The sequence below is a fragment of the Cucumis melo genome, chromosome 8 (assembly GCF_025177605.1).
Source record: "Cucumis melo cultivar AY chromosome 8, USDA_Cmelo_AY_1.0, whole genome shotgun sequence".
In the NCBI taxonomy this organism is placed as follows: Eukaryota; Viridiplantae; Streptophyta; class Magnoliopsida; order Cucurbitales; family Cucurbitaceae; genus Cucumis; species Cucumis melo.
The window spans coordinates 1,473,438-1,491,396 of NC_066864.1; the positions used below are offsets into that span (position 1 = coordinate 1,473,438).

General features: G+C 34.1%; 2 protein-coding genes across 2 annotated transcripts; one reads left to right on the forward strand and one right to left on the reverse strand.

The window, feature by feature from the left end:
• Nucleotides 1-220: 220 nt before the first annotated feature.
• On the reverse strand, nucleotides 221-5,151 carry LOC103484444 (shaggy-related protein kinase eta). Its single transcript, XM_008441508.3, has 12 exons — nucleotides 4,887-5,151; nucleotides 3,854-3,946; nucleotides 3,644-3,703; nucleotides 3,276-3,548; nucleotides 3,119-3,193; nucleotides 2,939-2,995; nucleotides 1,976-2,116; nucleotides 1,854-1,904; nucleotides 1,679-1,774; nucleotides 1,480-1,563; nucleotides 1,197-1,298; nucleotides 221-846 (listed from the first exon to the last, which is right to left on the reverse strand). The coding sequence occupies exons 1-12, from the start codon at nucleotides 4,899-4,901 to the stop codon at nucleotides 754-756; spliced, it is 1,140 nt and encodes a 379-aa protein (XP_008439730.1). The 5' UTR covers nucleotides 4,902-5,151; the 3' UTR covers nucleotides 221-753.
• Nucleotides 5,152-12,391: 7,240 nt separating this feature from the next.
• LOC103484445 (CBL-interacting serine/threonine-protein kinase 12-like) lies at nucleotides 12,392-14,647 on the forward strand. Its single transcript, XM_008441509.3, has one exon. It carries the CDS (start codon nucleotides 12,750-12,752, stop codon nucleotides 14,151-14,153), a length of 1,404 nt encoding a protein of 467 aa, XP_008439731.1. The 5' UTR covers nucleotides 12,392-12,749; the 3' UTR covers nucleotides 14,154-14,647.
• Nucleotides 14,648-17,959: the final 3,312 nt, after the last annotated feature.

Here is a 17,959-nt window from a genome sequence, read left to right on the forward strand (position 1 = left end):
TTTGAATTTCATTTTCCTTTTATATTTCAATAAATCATCCGGACAATAAACTTTCAAGCGCCAAAAAAGAAAAAATTAAAACAAACCCCAATTTAATTCTTCACATGTTCAAGAGATATTGATATATTATTAGTTTCAATCCTATTAATAGACTAAATACTCAGAAAATTTGAAAGTTCTTTCGTCAACGTTGAAGGCGGAAAGGAAACATGGAAAGGTCTGAAGAACAAATAGATTCATGGTTTAATTTTAAGAGGGGAAAAGAGATTCGTAAAACACAATAATATTAACTACAAGTTTTATGCAAATTTAAAGTCGGCCATCTTGAAATCTTGAAACCACCCTGGAACAGGAAACAACGAAACTAACCAACTAGATTCCCTTCAGCCACATATAATAAAATTAGATACCCTCTTCCTAACTAAAGATGCACAATTTGCCCTACCACTATCCCTCTTCTAGCAGGTTTCTGCTAAGTCAAACTCTGGCTTTCTTCAATATACTATCAAACATATACAACAAGTTGAGGTATTATCTGAGATTGAGGGATGGGTTGAATATGGGTGGATAGATAGATCGAGGAAGACAACACGTCGAGGAAGAGTCGATATATGGTCCCTCGACCTGCAAGTCTCAGAGTAGAGCGATGTAAACAGCCCCAGTTTAATACAGGTGGAGTTGGAACTTAAAGCTGGTCAGTAGGCTTTGCACCACGCATGAACAAGAAGAACCCAACCGCACATATGCCTATATTTACGAAACGGCTAGATGCAAATTAAGACCCATTTGTCGCTTCACTTGATCAGGTATCAACTTGTTAACAAGCTCCGGAGAGGCCCCTGACAGCTGCAACAGAAACCTCAAATATCATCACATTTAATGAAATTAAAATGGTAATGGGCGAATAAACTTGTAAACTTCAAGTCATCAAAACAAATCACCAAATCAGTTGATTGGAATAGAATAGTTTCAGTTATTTTCAATCGTGATCAATGCAGACGCACAGCAGTATGCAATTGAATCGATATGAACCATTATTCTTACTCCGTAGAAACAGGCAAAATAAACTCATTTAAAAAGTCACTTCTTCGTCACAATTAGGACTTTTGTCCATCTAAGCACAAGACAAATGGCCATAAAATGTCTAAATTAAAGTTATCTTCAATTCAATATAGAATGTGAAATGGTAAACAAACCTCTTGTTTGAAGTTAAAGAGAGGTGGGAATGGTCGACCATTGGGGAGACGAGCATTGGGTTCTCGAAGTTCATCAAAGAAAGGATGTGTGCAAGCTTCCAGCTACAAGGAGAAAAGGATACTCTTAAGAAGAGCAAAATATATCATAGTTGCAGAGAAAAGCCAATATCCACTATTCCAATTCTTCAGTCAAGAATCAACAAAGAATAAGTTCTAGCATGGAGACGTATGGCTTCTTAAAAGAAGTCCACAGACAGATCCTGAGCATATTTATTGTACTTACTGCTGTGCAGCGTAGACTAGGTGAATACTGAAGCAATCGGGAAGCCAGATCTATTGCCTCAGGAGGCATCCGCTTGTGGAAAACCTGATCAGAACATAATGCAAGAGGAAAGGCTCAACAACTTCCCGTAGAAAAAGCTCAAAAGTAACAAGACCATGGGAGAGAAGAGGCCCTAGGATCAACTTGTATTGGTACAGACCTTGTGCCATGGGTGAGCTTTTATCTGTGGAAACCTATAGTCTGTATAACTTGGATTCATGCATCGAATTTCTTCACGAGTTGGTGTGCCAAGAACCTACAAGATAACCATCGCAAAAGTAAGTAAATTGTACCCAATCTGGAAATGGTAAGGAACTAATAATATCCCATAGTACCTTAATAATCTCTACAAGCTGGTCAACTGCATTCTCTCCGGGAAACAGTGGCTGCAGAAACATAATTAACGTTAAACTGGTTATGACAAAGTTTAAATTGAGAAATCATTGAAAATGCTTACCTGTCCCAAAAGTAGCTCTGCAAGGACACAGCCAGCAGACCAGATGTCGATTGAAGTTGTGTATTCTGTAGCTCCAAAGATGAGTTCTGGTGCTCTATAGAAGCGTGAACATATGTATGAAACATTGGCTTCACCTTTCATCTGGAGCACACGGAAAAGTATACAAGAATAAGACAATGCAGAAAATGGGGCAGAAAAAAATATAGTATCTGTTACTTTAAAGCCTTGGCAATTCACTAAATACTTTTTACTCATCCAAGTAGTAGCATAATCACATTTGATAGGAATATATGATACAGATATCAAACAAAATTCATTTATGATCCTTGTTTACGGTATCTTTTTTCTTTCCTAAGACAGTACTGAATAAACATCTCAGGATTGCAACTATTGGAATAATTGCAAAAGAAATAAATAACTACTTGGCCTCATGCAGCATTTAGAATTGAGAACCCCATAGACTATTAAAACTCTGAGCAGCTAGTTAGAATATCTGAAAATGCAACCCCAAAAACAGCTGTCTTTACAATATAATTAGTCCATCTGACCTTGCAATGTAACCACGGTGATTGATTCCCGGATTTGTTAATCAGATAGGCCCCACAAAAAGCTTTGTGAAAGTGCGTGACCACTAGCTAGTGAACTCTTATGATAAGGTAAACTAACATATGGACCCAAAGCCCAGACACCATACAACACAGAGAGAACTGCAATTGGTCCTAGTATGTTGTTTGAGCTCTAACTTATGAGCATGAAAAAGCCTTGCAAAATTTTATAAGTGCCACGTGCAATGTAACAAGCCAATCTTGAATCTAAGTGCCAATAGTAAATATGCTTTCTCAAGGAAAATTGGAGCTTTTAAGTTCTTTAACTAAGTAAATAGAAAGTTTGAGTGCTACACTCTAGAACTGTCAAAAACAATATAAGTGAAAGAAACAACATATTGAAAATTTATCGACATACAAGCATTTTTGCACTTCCAAAGTCGCATATTTTAACTTGGTGAGTAAGAGGATCCACCTGCAAAAACCAAGCAGGACATTAGACAGTCATCTAACACAAGTATAGGATTACAAATGTTCTTTCTAACAAAAAACGCATCCCAATTTCCAAATCCACTTTCCAATCATCAAAGAGCAATACCAAAATATTTTGAGGCTTCAAATCTCTGTGGCAAACTCCAGGAACTGTGTGGATATAGGCCAGGCCCCTAAAAACCTGGAAGAAAAAACAATTGACATGAGAAAAGGCCAATGCCTTGATCAAGAAAGTTGAGATTACAATGGAGAAATTATTATACCTGGTACATGTATAATTTGACATAGATGATTGGCATTCTTTGATTTGCATTACTGTAATGCTTCAAAACCCGAAACATGGTTTCGGGGACATATTCCATTACCAAGTTGAGAAAAAGTTCGTCTTTTGTAGTAGTGGAAAAGAAACAATGCTTTAAAGAAATGACATTTGGATGATCCATCACACGCATTAACTGGAGTTCACGATTCTTGTATCTTCTGTCCTGCAAAACCTTCTTTATAGCCACATTTTCACCAGTCTCCAAGCATTTGGCCTGAGAAAGAGAACGTTTACGCATCGTTACAATCTTATTTTATCAAGAAAACGTCAACAGAATCAAAATGCTAAAGGAATAAGATGTCCGAATACCTTGAAAACAATACCAAATGATCCAGTCCCAACAACACGTTCTGCCATGTAGCTTATGGTCTAAAGAATCAAGAAAAAGCAGATGAATAAGTTTGTGTAGAAGCATATAGACTGCTGGCCAGCAACATGGAAGTTCAAATCTCTATATTTTATAGCATAAACATGGGGAAAATAGAATGTAAGAGAAATGGGATTAACGTGAATGTTAACCTGTTTGGGCTCCCCATTCTTGCCTCCAATAGTCGTGGATATTATGTGACCAGTAACCGGATCATTTCCATCAATGACAGGGCCTGACATTTCCTGCAAAGTATATACTGTGTTATGAGGTTGGAAGGAATTGATTGGATAATTGGAACGGAATAGCTAATTGTTTAGAGTTGATTTATTACGTTGAAGATTACAAATCTTTGGATTGAAACTCAAAAAACAACTATCAAAATGAAGCCCTAACAAACGGAGCAAAGGTTTTGAATTTTTTTTCTAAAAAAAATTAATAGAAGAAGAAAGAAGGAACGACCAACAAACAGGGATCCCTTAAAAGTACTAAAAAATAAGGGGGGTAGGAAAATAAATCATCGATGAAAGGAAGTTGCTGAAAGCAAATAAAATATGAACAAAAATGCTTTGACCTCCGAAGGAAAATCTTCAATAGAAAATCAATTCACAGGCAAAGGAAGAAAGGTTTGAGCTATACCATGCAAGTAATTTAACAGATATCAATGTCAAACAAAGGGTAGCAAGCGCGATCTAGAAATTAAATTAGTTCACGTAGCATTAAAAAATATATGTGTGTTATATATCTTTAATAAAGTGAGTTAACGTAGATGCATCTGGTTAAGTTAAACTAAAAAAAGATCAGTAAACAAAAAAAAAAAAAATCTCGAGTACTGGAGAGAGATCAAACAGCTCAGAATCAGTCATAATCAGAAGCTCTCAGGAGTACAGAAATTAAAACAAAGACAGCCAAGAAAGTCTGCAGAAACAAAATCATCCAAATCTCAGATCAAAACAGACAAGACTACATTTACACAAGGTATTTTCTGATCCTGTTCTCACAATGCCGAACGAGATCACCGGCCTACTCCTAACAGCTTACAAAACTCAAGGGAAAACCCCGAACACTACTAACAATGCTCAGATATACATACATTCCCCGACTAATCTGACCCGTTATCCCACACCCCAGAAACCCAAGATTGAAATCGAAGAAGAAAGGGAAAAGGATAGGTAATAGGGGTACCTTATCGTCCGCCATGGCCGGAATCAGAGAAGGAAGGAAGAAAGAGAAGCGAGAAGTTGGTTGAGTTGGCAACTAAGAAGAAGAAGAAGAAGAAGAAGAAGAAGAAGAAGAAGAAGAAGGGGATTGCAGTAATGGGAAGGAAGAAGAAGAAAGGGAGAGGTGACAGGAAAACAAGGCCATGTGATTCCAGCACTCTCTATTCTCTCTCTCTCTCTCTCTCTCTTCTACAGTGAGAGGGAGAGAGAGAGAGAGAGAGATGAAAAAGGCTTTATTAAGGGAGAGGGGGTTAAAAAGACGGAAATAACCTTTGAAATACAAAGAGTGGCTGCCGACGTCCATATGACTAAAATGCCCTTAAAATATTGATACTGTCCATTCCCCAACTCCCAATAATTTCTCCACCTGCTGTGTTTCTCCTTCTCCCTTAATTATTGCTCTTTTTAAGTGCACTTCATAAAATATCAATTTCCACCCCTCCCTATTCTTTTTCTTTTTTCCAGATATCTTTTCTTATATCAATTCTTTGATTAATGAAATATGGGTCCATTGTCAAATCTGTACATTGGACTCACACTTTCATCATAATTTGTTGGTTTCTGGTTTTTTGTTCCAAAATTCATTTGTTTCTTTTACTTTCCTTTTCCCCTTAATTGAACTCGGAGTTTAGTATGAATCTAAGTCCAATGGTGGTTTGGTTTGATGCTCCTTTCATTTTTACCACTGCCAACAACTTGGTCCACATTTACCCTCTTCTTTAATCATTTTGTTATAAACATGTTCTTTCTTCTTTTTTAGAATCTCTACTGGTCACTCGATCAAAGGGCTTTATTTCCCTCCACCACCGACTATGAAATGGTAAAATTCTTTTATCTTACTCTGCTCCTTTCTTTTTCATTAAAATATCATCCTTCCTTCTCTTAGTCCATATACTATAAACGTCTCAAGTTTAAATAACCATTTGATTTTTAGTTTTTAGTTTTGAAAAAAAAAAGAGGTTGCTTAGAAATTAAATTGTTTATTTAAAATATGTGAAAACATAGATTAAAGTTAAATATTGCATTTATTTTTGGAGCAGTTGATTTAGTTAATTTTATGATTAAAAGTTGGGTTAGGCATATTTTGTTGGGAAGAATGAATATCACTTCCCATTATATATATATATATGTAGAAAGGGAGGGAGAGATGGAGGGGTGTAACTGGGGAAGGGTAAAAAGAGAAAATGGCAAAAGGAAGGAGAAACATTGGGATATAAAAGTCAAATTGTAATTAGGACGAAAGAAAATGACATTGAATTGGCAGGCAGAATAAAACATTGTGTACACTTCACCATCAAATTATTGTTATTACTATCACTACCAACAAAAGCTAAATGAAGAATTGAAAACATCAAACCCCCCCCCCCCCCCCCCCCCCAATATTTTTAGGGTATTTATATATATGTTTGATAAGCCAAACTAAAAAAATAAAATAAAATAAAAAAATGCTAAATTTGTAAATACAACATTACTTGGCCAAATTTTCAAAACAAATAAACAGTGGGAAAAAGTTATTATTCAAACATCATTAACTTTTGTAGGGTGAAAATTGTCAATGTGCCTACCTACCTACCTAGCTAATACCAAATTTGATTTTAAGTTGCAAATTCATTCTCCACTCGTCACCCACCCCCATACCAAACCAAACCCCCTCCCCCTCCCCCTAATAGTTTTCCCAATAACATCGTTTTGAACATGGCTATAGTAACACATTTATAAACATGTGATATGGGAAAGGGGGTGTTTGTGTTAAAAAGGGAATTTTTGAATTAGGAGTGAGTGAGTGAGTGGCAGTGGGGGTTAAAGTAACTTTGTGGATTTCAAGGGAGGGGGGGAAAAACTTTGACCATGCATCCACATTTTACTCATCCACCTTTCTTAATTCACAACGAGCACACACACTTGCCTGCCTTCTCAAAACCCCACTAATTCCCATCCAAATTTCCTACTTTTAATAAAAAGAAAATCAGGTCTCACTTTATGTGCAGCTGGAAAAAAAGGGAAAAAAAAAAAAGAAAGAAAGAAAGAAAAAGAAAACCCCCCCAGATTAATCATGATGATACCCCTTTGGCGTGCTCAATCTTCAAATCTTCTTATTTCTTTCTCTTTTTTCTCACATCATCCATCACCTTTTACTCAAAATTTGTATTTGTTGTTGTTGTTTTCTTTTTACCTTTTAGCCTTACACACCATGTATATCCTGGGGTTAGAAGAAAAAATAATCATCCATACAATTAAGGGAAGGTATCGAATTATAAATATAATTAAATTTATGGTAATATATGAGTTTAAGCTTTTGATATGTTGGGTGATCTGTGAGTTTGGTTAAATGGAAAAGAGTGGAAGTGAGGATTTGGAGTAGGGAATAGGGAAGGCACAACCAAAAGTAGGTAATGGTCAATTTTTCAAAATATGTTCTGACCCTAGATACCAAGAGTCAGCGTGGAGGAGTGACGAGCTTTGACTACTCAACGTTTATTCGGCTGCCACTAACACACCCGTATTTAATCATCGAGCCCATGGCCCAGCCAACATAGACACACTCAATCAGACCTGTCGCCTAGTTTTACTCTTTTGGGCATTCAGGCCTTAGCTATGGAAAGCCCAACGGGCTACAACCAAGCCCACCGATATTTTAGGGCTATTTATGCTCAAAAATGGAAAGAGATTTTAGGATGTTTTATTTCTTTTTTTTTTTTTTTAAGCACACTTTAAGAAATAAACTACAATATTTGTAAAAATAGTAGAATTTTTTAAAATGTCGGGATAGCAACTTATAACAGTTATAGCGTTATAGCTATCCAATTGATATAACGTTTCTTAAATTGAAAATTATCCTCTATTGGGACAGCAACTTATAACAGTTATACCTATAATGGTAACCTTTTAATTTGAGAAAATTGAAAATCAACGCTCAAATTATGCAAATTGAAAGTTTCACTTATAACTTAATTTGACAAATTGGGGAAGAAAAATTCAAATTGGTAGTTGCATGTAGATACTACTTTTTCTCTTATATATACAATTACTTTATCATTGTGATACATATTCTATTATCTTTGGCTTAAATGTCATTTAAGTGACTTCTTTTTTCTCAATAATTTGAAATCTCAAATATTACCAACTAAATTTTATACACTCGTCTTGCAAATTGTTTTACCATTTCATTCGTCGTACAACTTTTTTTTAGTAAAACGTATGCATGTAGAGGATTTGAATCAACAATCGAGAGTAAACAATTTTATGTCAGTTGAACTATGTTTATGTTGAACTTTTATATAGGCTATTTTTTTTTTTTTTTTTTTGGTATTGACAAATATTTTTGTCCACACCTAATTTTCTTCTTGTGATTATTTTGTAGAATCACATACAAATATTGTTATATTTTTCTATTTAAATCTTCATATTTTTGCTATCTAACCACATATCTTTACTATTTATTTGTCAAAATCTTCGTCTAGCAAATATACATAGTCATATTTTAAAAGCTTATACTGTACAACAAACAAATGAATCAAAATAGTTGCAATATCTTTAATTGAGTTTGTTAAAATGATTTATGCAAACATAACTTTGATGTCTTTACAAGAAAAAAAAAAGGCTTGCAAAACGTAGATTTAGAGATATAAGACATAAAAATAAACATCTATTTTAAGAATTAGATTAAAATTTTGTCACCTACCTATGTTAGACACAAACATAAATGTTCAAATACTTATTATAATCAGTTTAGATTTAACAATTGCATAGATAAGCTTAAAAAGAAAATGAGGATATTTAGAACAGTTTAAAATACTCAAACATATTTATTGGACACACAAGCTAAGTTTGAAAAAGCAAACCTGTACTGTGATCATATTAAATTAATAATGATAAAATATATTTCGTTATTTTAAAGTATACCATATAAATATTTTATCAAAAGTTTCTTATACAATTTTACTTTTTCTCCTATCTTAACGGATCTACATAGATATAATATAGACTAAAAAAAAAAAAAAAAACTAAGCTACAATAATATATGTATATTTCTATGTAATGTGTGTGTGTGTGTGTGTGTATGAGGAAGCTTAGTAATGTTCTTATCCAAACTACATTTGTTGTGAAAATGAATATAATATATTTATTTTTAACCCTGGCCAACTAAAACCCATCTGTCTCAGATTTAAGTTGACGATAATGGGGTTTTGATTAAGAATATTAATTTAAATGGACGAAATTCGTAACATTGTTGACCTAATTAGATTAATAATAAATTAAATAATTGGAAATATTGAAAAAGACATTAAAAATTGTGAAATAAAAGTACATATACGTATCCATCGTGGCATCCCTACCATTGATCTCATTAATTAATTAATTAATTGCAAATATAAGTTGATAAGTGGTTGGGCGGTTATATATGGGTTCCAACTTTCCAGTACTCTTCAATCTTCGCTTTAAAAAGAAGGCTAAATAAATTATTATATATTATATTATTTTTAATTACAACCATATTTATTTATAGATTTTTTTTTCTCATTTCTTAGATTACAAACTGATTGATTGAGAAAGGTTACTTTGTGCTTACGTGGAGTTTATTAGGACCCTATATACTATTTCAAAAGTATTTACTCCAATAACACTACCAAATTATTTTATTTTATTATTTAAATTTTATTTCACACTCAAGGAATGTTTATTTCTTTTCTCGTTTTCGATATTTCAAAGAGTAAATATTTAACTCTATTGTTATTTGTTAAAACTTATCTACATCTTACCAAGATTTATCTCTAAATTATAACTTCATTTGGTTTGTCTATAGAGTTTTGTGAATTATTAAAAGTGTTGCCGATGAATTCTTAAAGTTTCAATTTAGAAATTGAATTAATACGTCGTTAAAAAATAGGGAAAGCAACAAGTACATTAATTCTAATAACAGAAAGTATTTTTTTTTTATAAGTATATATATATATATATTCCATTTTGAGTTCAAACTATCCGTGAGATTGAGATTTTGGAAGTCTGACTTTTAAAAAGATTGGTTAATGAGTTTGACGTATTGGGTAAGTAAGCCCAAATTGAGACCTAAATCTATCCTAAGAATTATTTGAATTTTGTTTTAAGAAATCAACATAAAATAGTCCCTTAACGGGATATTTTGCATATTTGCAAAAGATATCTTCTTTCCACTTTTTTTTGGCAACAAAACTCATGATCTAAGAATATGGTTTTAATTTTCAAGAAATCATTCGAAAAAAAAAAAGAAGAAGAAGAAGAAAAGAAGAAGAAAGAAGCAAAGTGTGTCGGCCGTTTATGAGTTGGAAAATTGGAAATAAATAAATAAATAAAAAACAAAAAAAAGTAGTGGTGCCCCTAAAAGGAGTGGAGAGATCAATTTCTAATATTGAATTAGTTGCCATCTTTCACCGCCACGCGTCACCACCGCTTGACGTGCAAAAATCAAAAGCTCGAGGGTGCCATTCGACAATATCTGGAACTTGGTGTACCAGCATGCAACTTCCATACTGCGTGTCAACATATCACACACCGTCCATTAGGTTGACTCAACAATTTTCATCGACCTCTTTAGCCTTTCCTTTTCCCTTCTCAGACCCACCTTATCCGTTCTTATCTTTTAACATTTGAGATTTGACCACACCAGATTACATATTTCAACTCGGACCCCTCCCCGGACTACACTATTTAGTATTTAAATTTGGTTTAGAAATGTAGAATGTAAAATTATTGAGGGAGGGTGGTGCCAGGTAGGATGTGAGGAACCCTCCTTGAGGGGAGAGAGATTTTGTTTGGAGACGTGTGGGACACGAAGACACGTCAGCGCCATCTCAATGAAAACGTGTATTGGCCACACAAAATAGTTTACTGTTATTTGGCCCCACTTTCTCTCCCCCCCCCCCTTAATTTATTTCCCCTATTTCTTGATTCATTCAATTTTATTTTGTTCTAAGTTTTTTTTTTAATTCTCTCTAATAAACAAAAATTAAACATTTTCAAGTTGGTAAAACAAATGCAAGAAATTCACGACTGAATAAAAAAAAAAATTCAATTGACATATAAAGGAAAAGATTTATAATCAGATTACAAAAAAAGAAAAAAAAAAACAGAGAAGGAATAATTCAAATTTCATCTCTAAACATGGAAGGTCAAAAAGATAATTTTTAAAATGACTTGATAAATAATACACTGTATTTTTAATTGTGATTTGGATTTTGTTGGAAGGTATTTCAAATTTTATATTTAAATAATAAATTAAAATTCCAGCCAATTTTCAAAATTTCCTTTTAAAAAAAAATAATAATTAAGATCATAATTTAATTACTGTTTGATTATTATCATGGTTGGAGCAAAGGTATGTGAATTGGATAATTTTATAATATTAATTAAGGCAGGGTGACACAAAGAACTTTCTAATTGTGGCTTCTTTGAGATTTAGTCCTTAGTCCTACACCTAAGTCTTAACTGAGAAAAGATCCAACTGATAAAGTAGGCTAATTTAGAGAATTGACTCCTCTCATATGTGATGCCACTAAGAACCTCAATTTGAGGTTAGCGAAAATGATACCTCTCAAGTTAAAATTAATTTTGGCTTGGTAATATATCCTTATCAACCATTAAAATAATTACTGGAGTTAAAATATATTAACTAATTTAATTAACTTGTTTCAGTTGGCCACTCCATTGCAACAAAATTTACCATATAACCAATTTTAGATCAACCCTTCAATTTCATCCACGGATATAAGTTTTTGATGATAGAGTCATTGATAGATTTTTATCATTAACATAATTTTTTATCACAAAATAAATATTTATTTTAACATTGATAGACTCTATATGAATCTATAAGCTATATAACGATTCTATCACTAATTAGAATCTGTGACTTATAGATTTATACTGTTTGAAATCTATGAACATTAGCTAACTTATAATAGTTTAATTGTTTCTAGTTGTTATAAGAAAATATTGTGTTGATTCATCGGTTAAGGAGGTGGAGAAACCAAACCAAAACTGAACAAGGAAAGTGAGAAAGTGGGCAAGGGAAAAGAAAAATATTTGTTTAAGATATTTGAATGATAGAAGAATATAATATAGGTTGTGAAGTAAAAATTAATTAGTAATCAAAGAGATAAAATATTGAAAAAATGTAAGCGCCCTGTTATTCTATCGATTGATTTTATTTATAAACGTAGTTAAATTAGCATAAAACATATACGTTAGATTACAAAAAAAAAAAAAAAAAGTGGGATTAATCTTGAAGTATTTGTGGTTTTTTCTTTGTGAAAGAAAAGAAAGTTTTGATTTTAGAAGTAAGAAAAGGATGGATACAGTTGTGAAAAAGTAGGTGGCAATGAAGTTTGAGAGAATAAAAAACAACACAAAAACCCTAATAGCTAAAATTGATGGGTATGATGGATGTATAAGGGTATATACCCAAAGGCCACACCCACAACATAAACACAATAATAATTACATAAACATAAAAATAACATAACGCCTCCATTGCTTTCCAATCCTATATTTAAACCCACCTCCTCTCTTTCTCTCTTTCTCTCTCTCTCTCTCTTTCTCTTACCAAAATCAGGAAAATATATAATAAAAATAAAAACTTTATCGTTTCACAATCACCGCTTCCTCTCAATTCTCAATTCTCAATTCTCACTTCTCAATTCTCAAACCCCAAATCCAGCAAAATTCATCCCGAAAAAGCTGCCATCTATTTTAATGCTGCAGCATTTCCCTCCAAATTAATCTCTCACAGAATCCCACAATCCTTCCTCCACCGCCGCCTCTGCATTTTCCCCCAATTTTCTTCTCTTCATCAATGGCCGACCGGCCCGACCCTGACAAGAAAACCGAAACCACCAGGAAGGATATGCCCGCCCTTCTTCTTGGCCGATACGAGATCGGGAAGCTCCTTGGCCATGGCACCTTCGCTAAGGTCTACCATGCCCGAAACATCAAAACCAACGAAAGCGTAGCCATTAAAGTCATCGACAAGGAGAAGATCCTCAAGGGCGGTTTAATCGCTCACATCAAACGCGAGATCTCAATCCTCCGCCGTGTTCGGCACCCTAATATTGTGCAACTCTTCGAGGTTATGGCCACTAAGGCCAAGATCTACTTCGTTATGGAATACGTCCGCGGAGGTGAGCTTTTCAAGAAGGTCTCCAAGGGCCGATTGAAGGAAGAGGTCGCACGGAAGTACTTTCAGCAATTAATCTCCGCCGTTGCTTTCTGTCACGCGCGTGGTGTTTATCATCGCGACCTCAAACCGGAGAATTTACTGCTCGATGAGAATGGGAATCTCAAGGTCTCCGATTTTGGCCTCAGTGCCGTCTCCGATCAAATTCGACAAGATGGGTTGTTTCATACTTTTTGTGGTACTCCGGCGTATGTGGCTCCGGAGGTTTTGGCTCGGAAAGGCTACGAGGCTGCCAAGGTCGATATTTGGTCATGTGGGGTTATTCTGTTTGTTCTAATGGCAGGTTATTTACCCTTCCACGACCAAAACATTATGGCAATGTATAAGAAGATTTACAAAGGGGAGTTCCGTTGTCCGAGATGGTTCTCGCCGGAGCTAATTCGACTCCTAACACGTCTTTTAGATACAAATCCCGAAACTCGTTTCACAATTCCTGAAATCATGGAGAATAGATGGTTCAAAAAGGGGTATAAGCATATCAAATTCTACATCGAAGACGATAAGGTATGCAGCGTTGAGGATGACAACGATGATGTTGATTCCTTGTCGGATCAATCACAATCGGAATCGGATTCCGAAATAATTGAGACCAGACGAAAGGTTACCTCACTTCCAAGACCCGCGAGTTTGAATGCATTTGATATAATTTCGTTTTCTCCCGGATTTGATCTTTCTGGATTGTTTGAAGATGGAGGGGAAGAGGCGAGATTTGTGTCAAGTGCTCCAGTGTCGAAGATTATATCAAAATTGGAGGAGATTGCAAAATTGGTGAGTTTCACTGTGAGGAAGAAGGATTGCAGGGTTAGTTTAGAGGGGTCACGGGAAGGAGTGAAAGGGCCATTGACAATCGCAGCCGAGGTATTCGAGTTGACGCCGAAATTGGTGATGGTAGAGGTGAAGAGGAAAGGGGGAGATAAAGCAGAGTATGAGCAGTTCTGTAACAATGAATTGAAGCCAGCATTGTTGAATCTGAAAGTGGAAGATTCTGGTGATCCTTCACATATACCATCAGATACTGAATGAAGAAGTTTTCAGATAACAGATAAAAAAAGGGAAAGAAGAAAAGGGTATGCTTTTCTTTCACTCTCTTTGACTTCTTCTCCTCTGCTCTAACTTAAGCCCCAACCCCATTGTATGATAACTTCCTTCATTTTGTTTGTTTCTTTTGAGATTCTCTTTTTGTTTTTCTTTTTTGTTCATTGTGCTTCTCTGTAATTTGGTTGCCTCTCTAGAGTGGGGTTTTTAGATTCAATGCAAGGAGAACAAAAAAAGAAACAAAGAGAAGAAGAAAAAAAAAGTGCTGATTTATTAGATGTTAATATGTAATCTTCAAAAGGTGTGTGTGGTGTAATCTTGTTTTGACTTCGAGATGGCTAGCTTAGAGTGGAGACCGAGGGAGAGTAAAGTGAGAGTTGTGTATTTGGCACTGGCAGACATTTATAAGCTGTACGTATGAAGCATATGAAGAAATAAAAACAAAAAGGGGAAAAAAATCTAATATGATTATTGAACTTGCATATTGAAGTTTTGATTTTCTTGTGTAGTTACAATTTTTTGTTAATGATATTGGATAGATGAGATTGGTTTTGGTTTTGATCTGTGATTACTGATCTTACATAGTCAGAGAATGAATGTTTTGTTATGGAATGGTGGGATAGGTCCAAGGCAGTTTTGTGTTGGTGTTTAAATTGAGAAAAGAGAAGGGGGCTGTGTAATGTGTGTGGTGGCTTTAGGCTGTATTATGTGATAACTTACTCAATTTAAAAGACAAAATTTGAGTCATTCAATCATATTTCTCCACTACCAAACTAGGTGTCATTTCAATGAATTCAACGGTGGTTTCATAAGAGACACAAAGTTGGAGTTTGGAATTTTAAAAATAGCTTTTTCTTAAACGTTCAAAACTTTCTGTCTTGTAAGTTGACAATATTTAGGGGGTGTTTTTGTCTTGATTTATTGCAGTGCATATATATATAATGACAATACATAATAGAAAGAAATGATTTGCTTTAAAAAGAAAAGGACAAAGGATTAAAGAATGATTTGTTTTTGAGGAATGAGATATGTTAATTAAAAGAGTGTGGTGTATGGTGGGTGGGTGAGAGTTGAGTTGTTTATGGTTGCGACTTGGAACTCTTTTCCCTCTTCAAATGATACTCCTCGGAGGTATGATTGTATGAATATGATATGAGGAGCCAGGAGTGCATTGGCACGTCACCCGACTCTATATCTCTTTTTTCTTTCTTTTCTCCTTTCATAATCATTGGTTTTTCCTTCAAACTTCCTTTATTATTATTGTATTAATATAAAAAAAGAAGACATATTTTTGGCCTTTACCTAACATAAATTACAATTAATTGGAGAATCTGTAACATCCGTATCAACCATCTTTAATTTACCAAATTTAATTATAATATTGAATTCTGTAACGCCTCTCTCCCACAACTTGCTTACTCGGGTTTTTTTTTTTTCAAAACTAGTTTACTAACTTTGAATTTCAAAATTCATGCACATAGTAAAGAGATAAAGTCAACTGAACAAACAATAACTCAACCAGATGATTAAAGAAAACCCTTGAGAGGAAGCTAAAGATGCTAAAAAACACATATTTTGGTTTAAAGAACACTATTGAGAGGAAGTTAAAGATGCGATTAACATATGTATGAACAAAAACAATATAATAAAAGTTTGAATATTAAAAAGTAAAGAAACTACTCCATTAAGAAGTTTCAACCATAAGCAGCGAATTCATCCCAAGCAATTCTCGCTTAACAGCTAACAAACTTTCACCGTAACCTCAACTTCAAGAAGACAAAATATCCCATTTCTTCTCCAACAAAAAGCATCTACAATGATTTCTAACTAAACACCTAAGCAGCTCATCTTTACCCTTCTCACTGGCCCTCGCTGCATCAACAGTAAACTTCCAAAGACTAACAATAGATGAAGAAGAAGTGGAAGACAGAGAGGGGTTAAGGTTGAATCGAGATAGCCAATACACCCTTTTGCACCCCAGGTTGCCAACGAGTCATCCAAATCTGTCAAATAATAATAAAAAGAAACCTAAGATACTCCAATTTCTACTCTTTTTTCTTATAGTTTTGAACCACAGATCTCCGAACACTAAATATAATGTCAATTAAACTAAGATATTTCATATTAGATAGAACTCCTATTTCATGGAAGAAATGTCATTGTGATGTCTCCACAAAATCCAAAGGACAACTAGAGCACACATGATCCAAATCTTGTCCTAAACATGACACCCTCATTAGGTGATCTTAACAATCAACACCTACACCTACTCCTGTCCACACCAAACGAACCCACATGAGATGCTATACAACACATTCAAAATTCTTGGAGAATTTACACTTGCTCGCATAATAGGGCTTGTTGTTTCTACGTGGGATCTCTATCATAATAATTAAAAAAAAAAAAAAAAAAAAACAGAGCGAGGTAGAGCAGATTCCTTCAATCATTCAGTCCAAGTTTCTAAAGATGGGGTGGCAAGGATTTGAAAATTTGAATTCATGTAATTCATGATTTTTTCACACACTCTTTACATACTTCTTTTTTTCCCTCAAGTTCTTACATTGATGTGTATCATTCTTTACGTACAAAAGTTTAAATCTAAGTAAAATTCAAAAAAAGAAAAAAAAACCCCTTTTTCAACTTAAAAAAAAACTTGAATTTTGGAAAACATGAGTAAAAAGTAGATTATAAAACGAAAAATTTACGGATGTAATTAGTGGTGATAGATTTAATTATAAAAACTAAACAACAAAAAATCAAATAATCACTAACCGAGGTGTAAAAATCCAACTAGTATCCATTTCATAGTAGGGTGTGCTTTTCAAAAAAGAAAAAATGACTTGATTTCTCAAAAACAGTGTTGAATTCTGTGATAAAATTGTAAGTAGTGGTTTGATATATAGTTTAGGGTAGAGGTTGAATACAATAAATATGGATATGGAATGAGAAATAGAATGTAAAGCTGTGAAGTTGGACATCATACAAAAGAGAAGATGTTCCCTGTGGGTATGGCATGTTGGGTAGTGATCCCAAATGATATAGAGGATTATGGGCCACATTGTTGTCCAATGCTATGCTGATGGCCCAACTTTCTTTTTAATTTGACCTTTAATTTCCTCTTTCAATTATATGACTTCATATGATATAATAATGACGTCCTCTAAATTCATCATCAAATACACCTAAAAAGAAAAAAAAAAAAAAACATTTATTAAAAGGGTTGGTGATATGAATGAACAAATTCCTAAAAAGAATTTAGGAAAGCAATTGGTGCAACGCCTACCTTATAAACCGACCCAAAAAATGGGATTAATTTTTCCAGTACAGTGACAATCCAAGTTTTAAATGTACCGAGACACCAAAATTATTTATATATTATCTCAAGAAACCCCTATTTTGAGTTCGAATTTGTTGGTTGGAGCTTAGCTTTATTTGTCCAATGCTTCCACAAAAAGAGCAACTTTTGTTTTGGTACGGCCGTGCCGGTACTCAAACCTCGTATTCATTTGCAATCAATCATCTAATTTTGGTATCCTGTGTCGGATAGTAACTTTTGGAAGTTAGTAATTTAAAAATACATGTGGCTATGGCTCCCATTTTAGCATATATATATATATATATAGATAGATAGATAGGTAAGAAACTAAGAGTATCATTAATAAATAAATAAAATAATATGGATACACTCCGTAGCAAAACATCCCTCCACAAGAAGACTCTTTAAGCTACTAGCGGACCAATGCGATAAAGTTGAAGATAGAAAGGTAAAGTCACAAAATTTGGTCCCCTACGTT

Coding starts and splice junctions, on each gene's coding strand:
- LOC103484444 (XM_008441508.3), bottom strand. Junction 3,194..3,275: donor TCAAATTATACATGTACCAG/GTATAATAATTT, acceptor TTTTTCTTCCAG/GTTTTTAGGGGCCTGGCCTA. Junction 2,117..2,938: donor TTGGAAGTGCAAAAATGCTT/GTATGTCGATAA, acceptor CGTGTGCTCCAG/ATGAAAGGTGAAGCCAATGT.
- LOC103484445 (XM_008441509.3), top strand. CDS start 12,750: ATGGCCGACCGGCCCGACCCTGACAAGAAAACCGAAACCACCAGGAAG.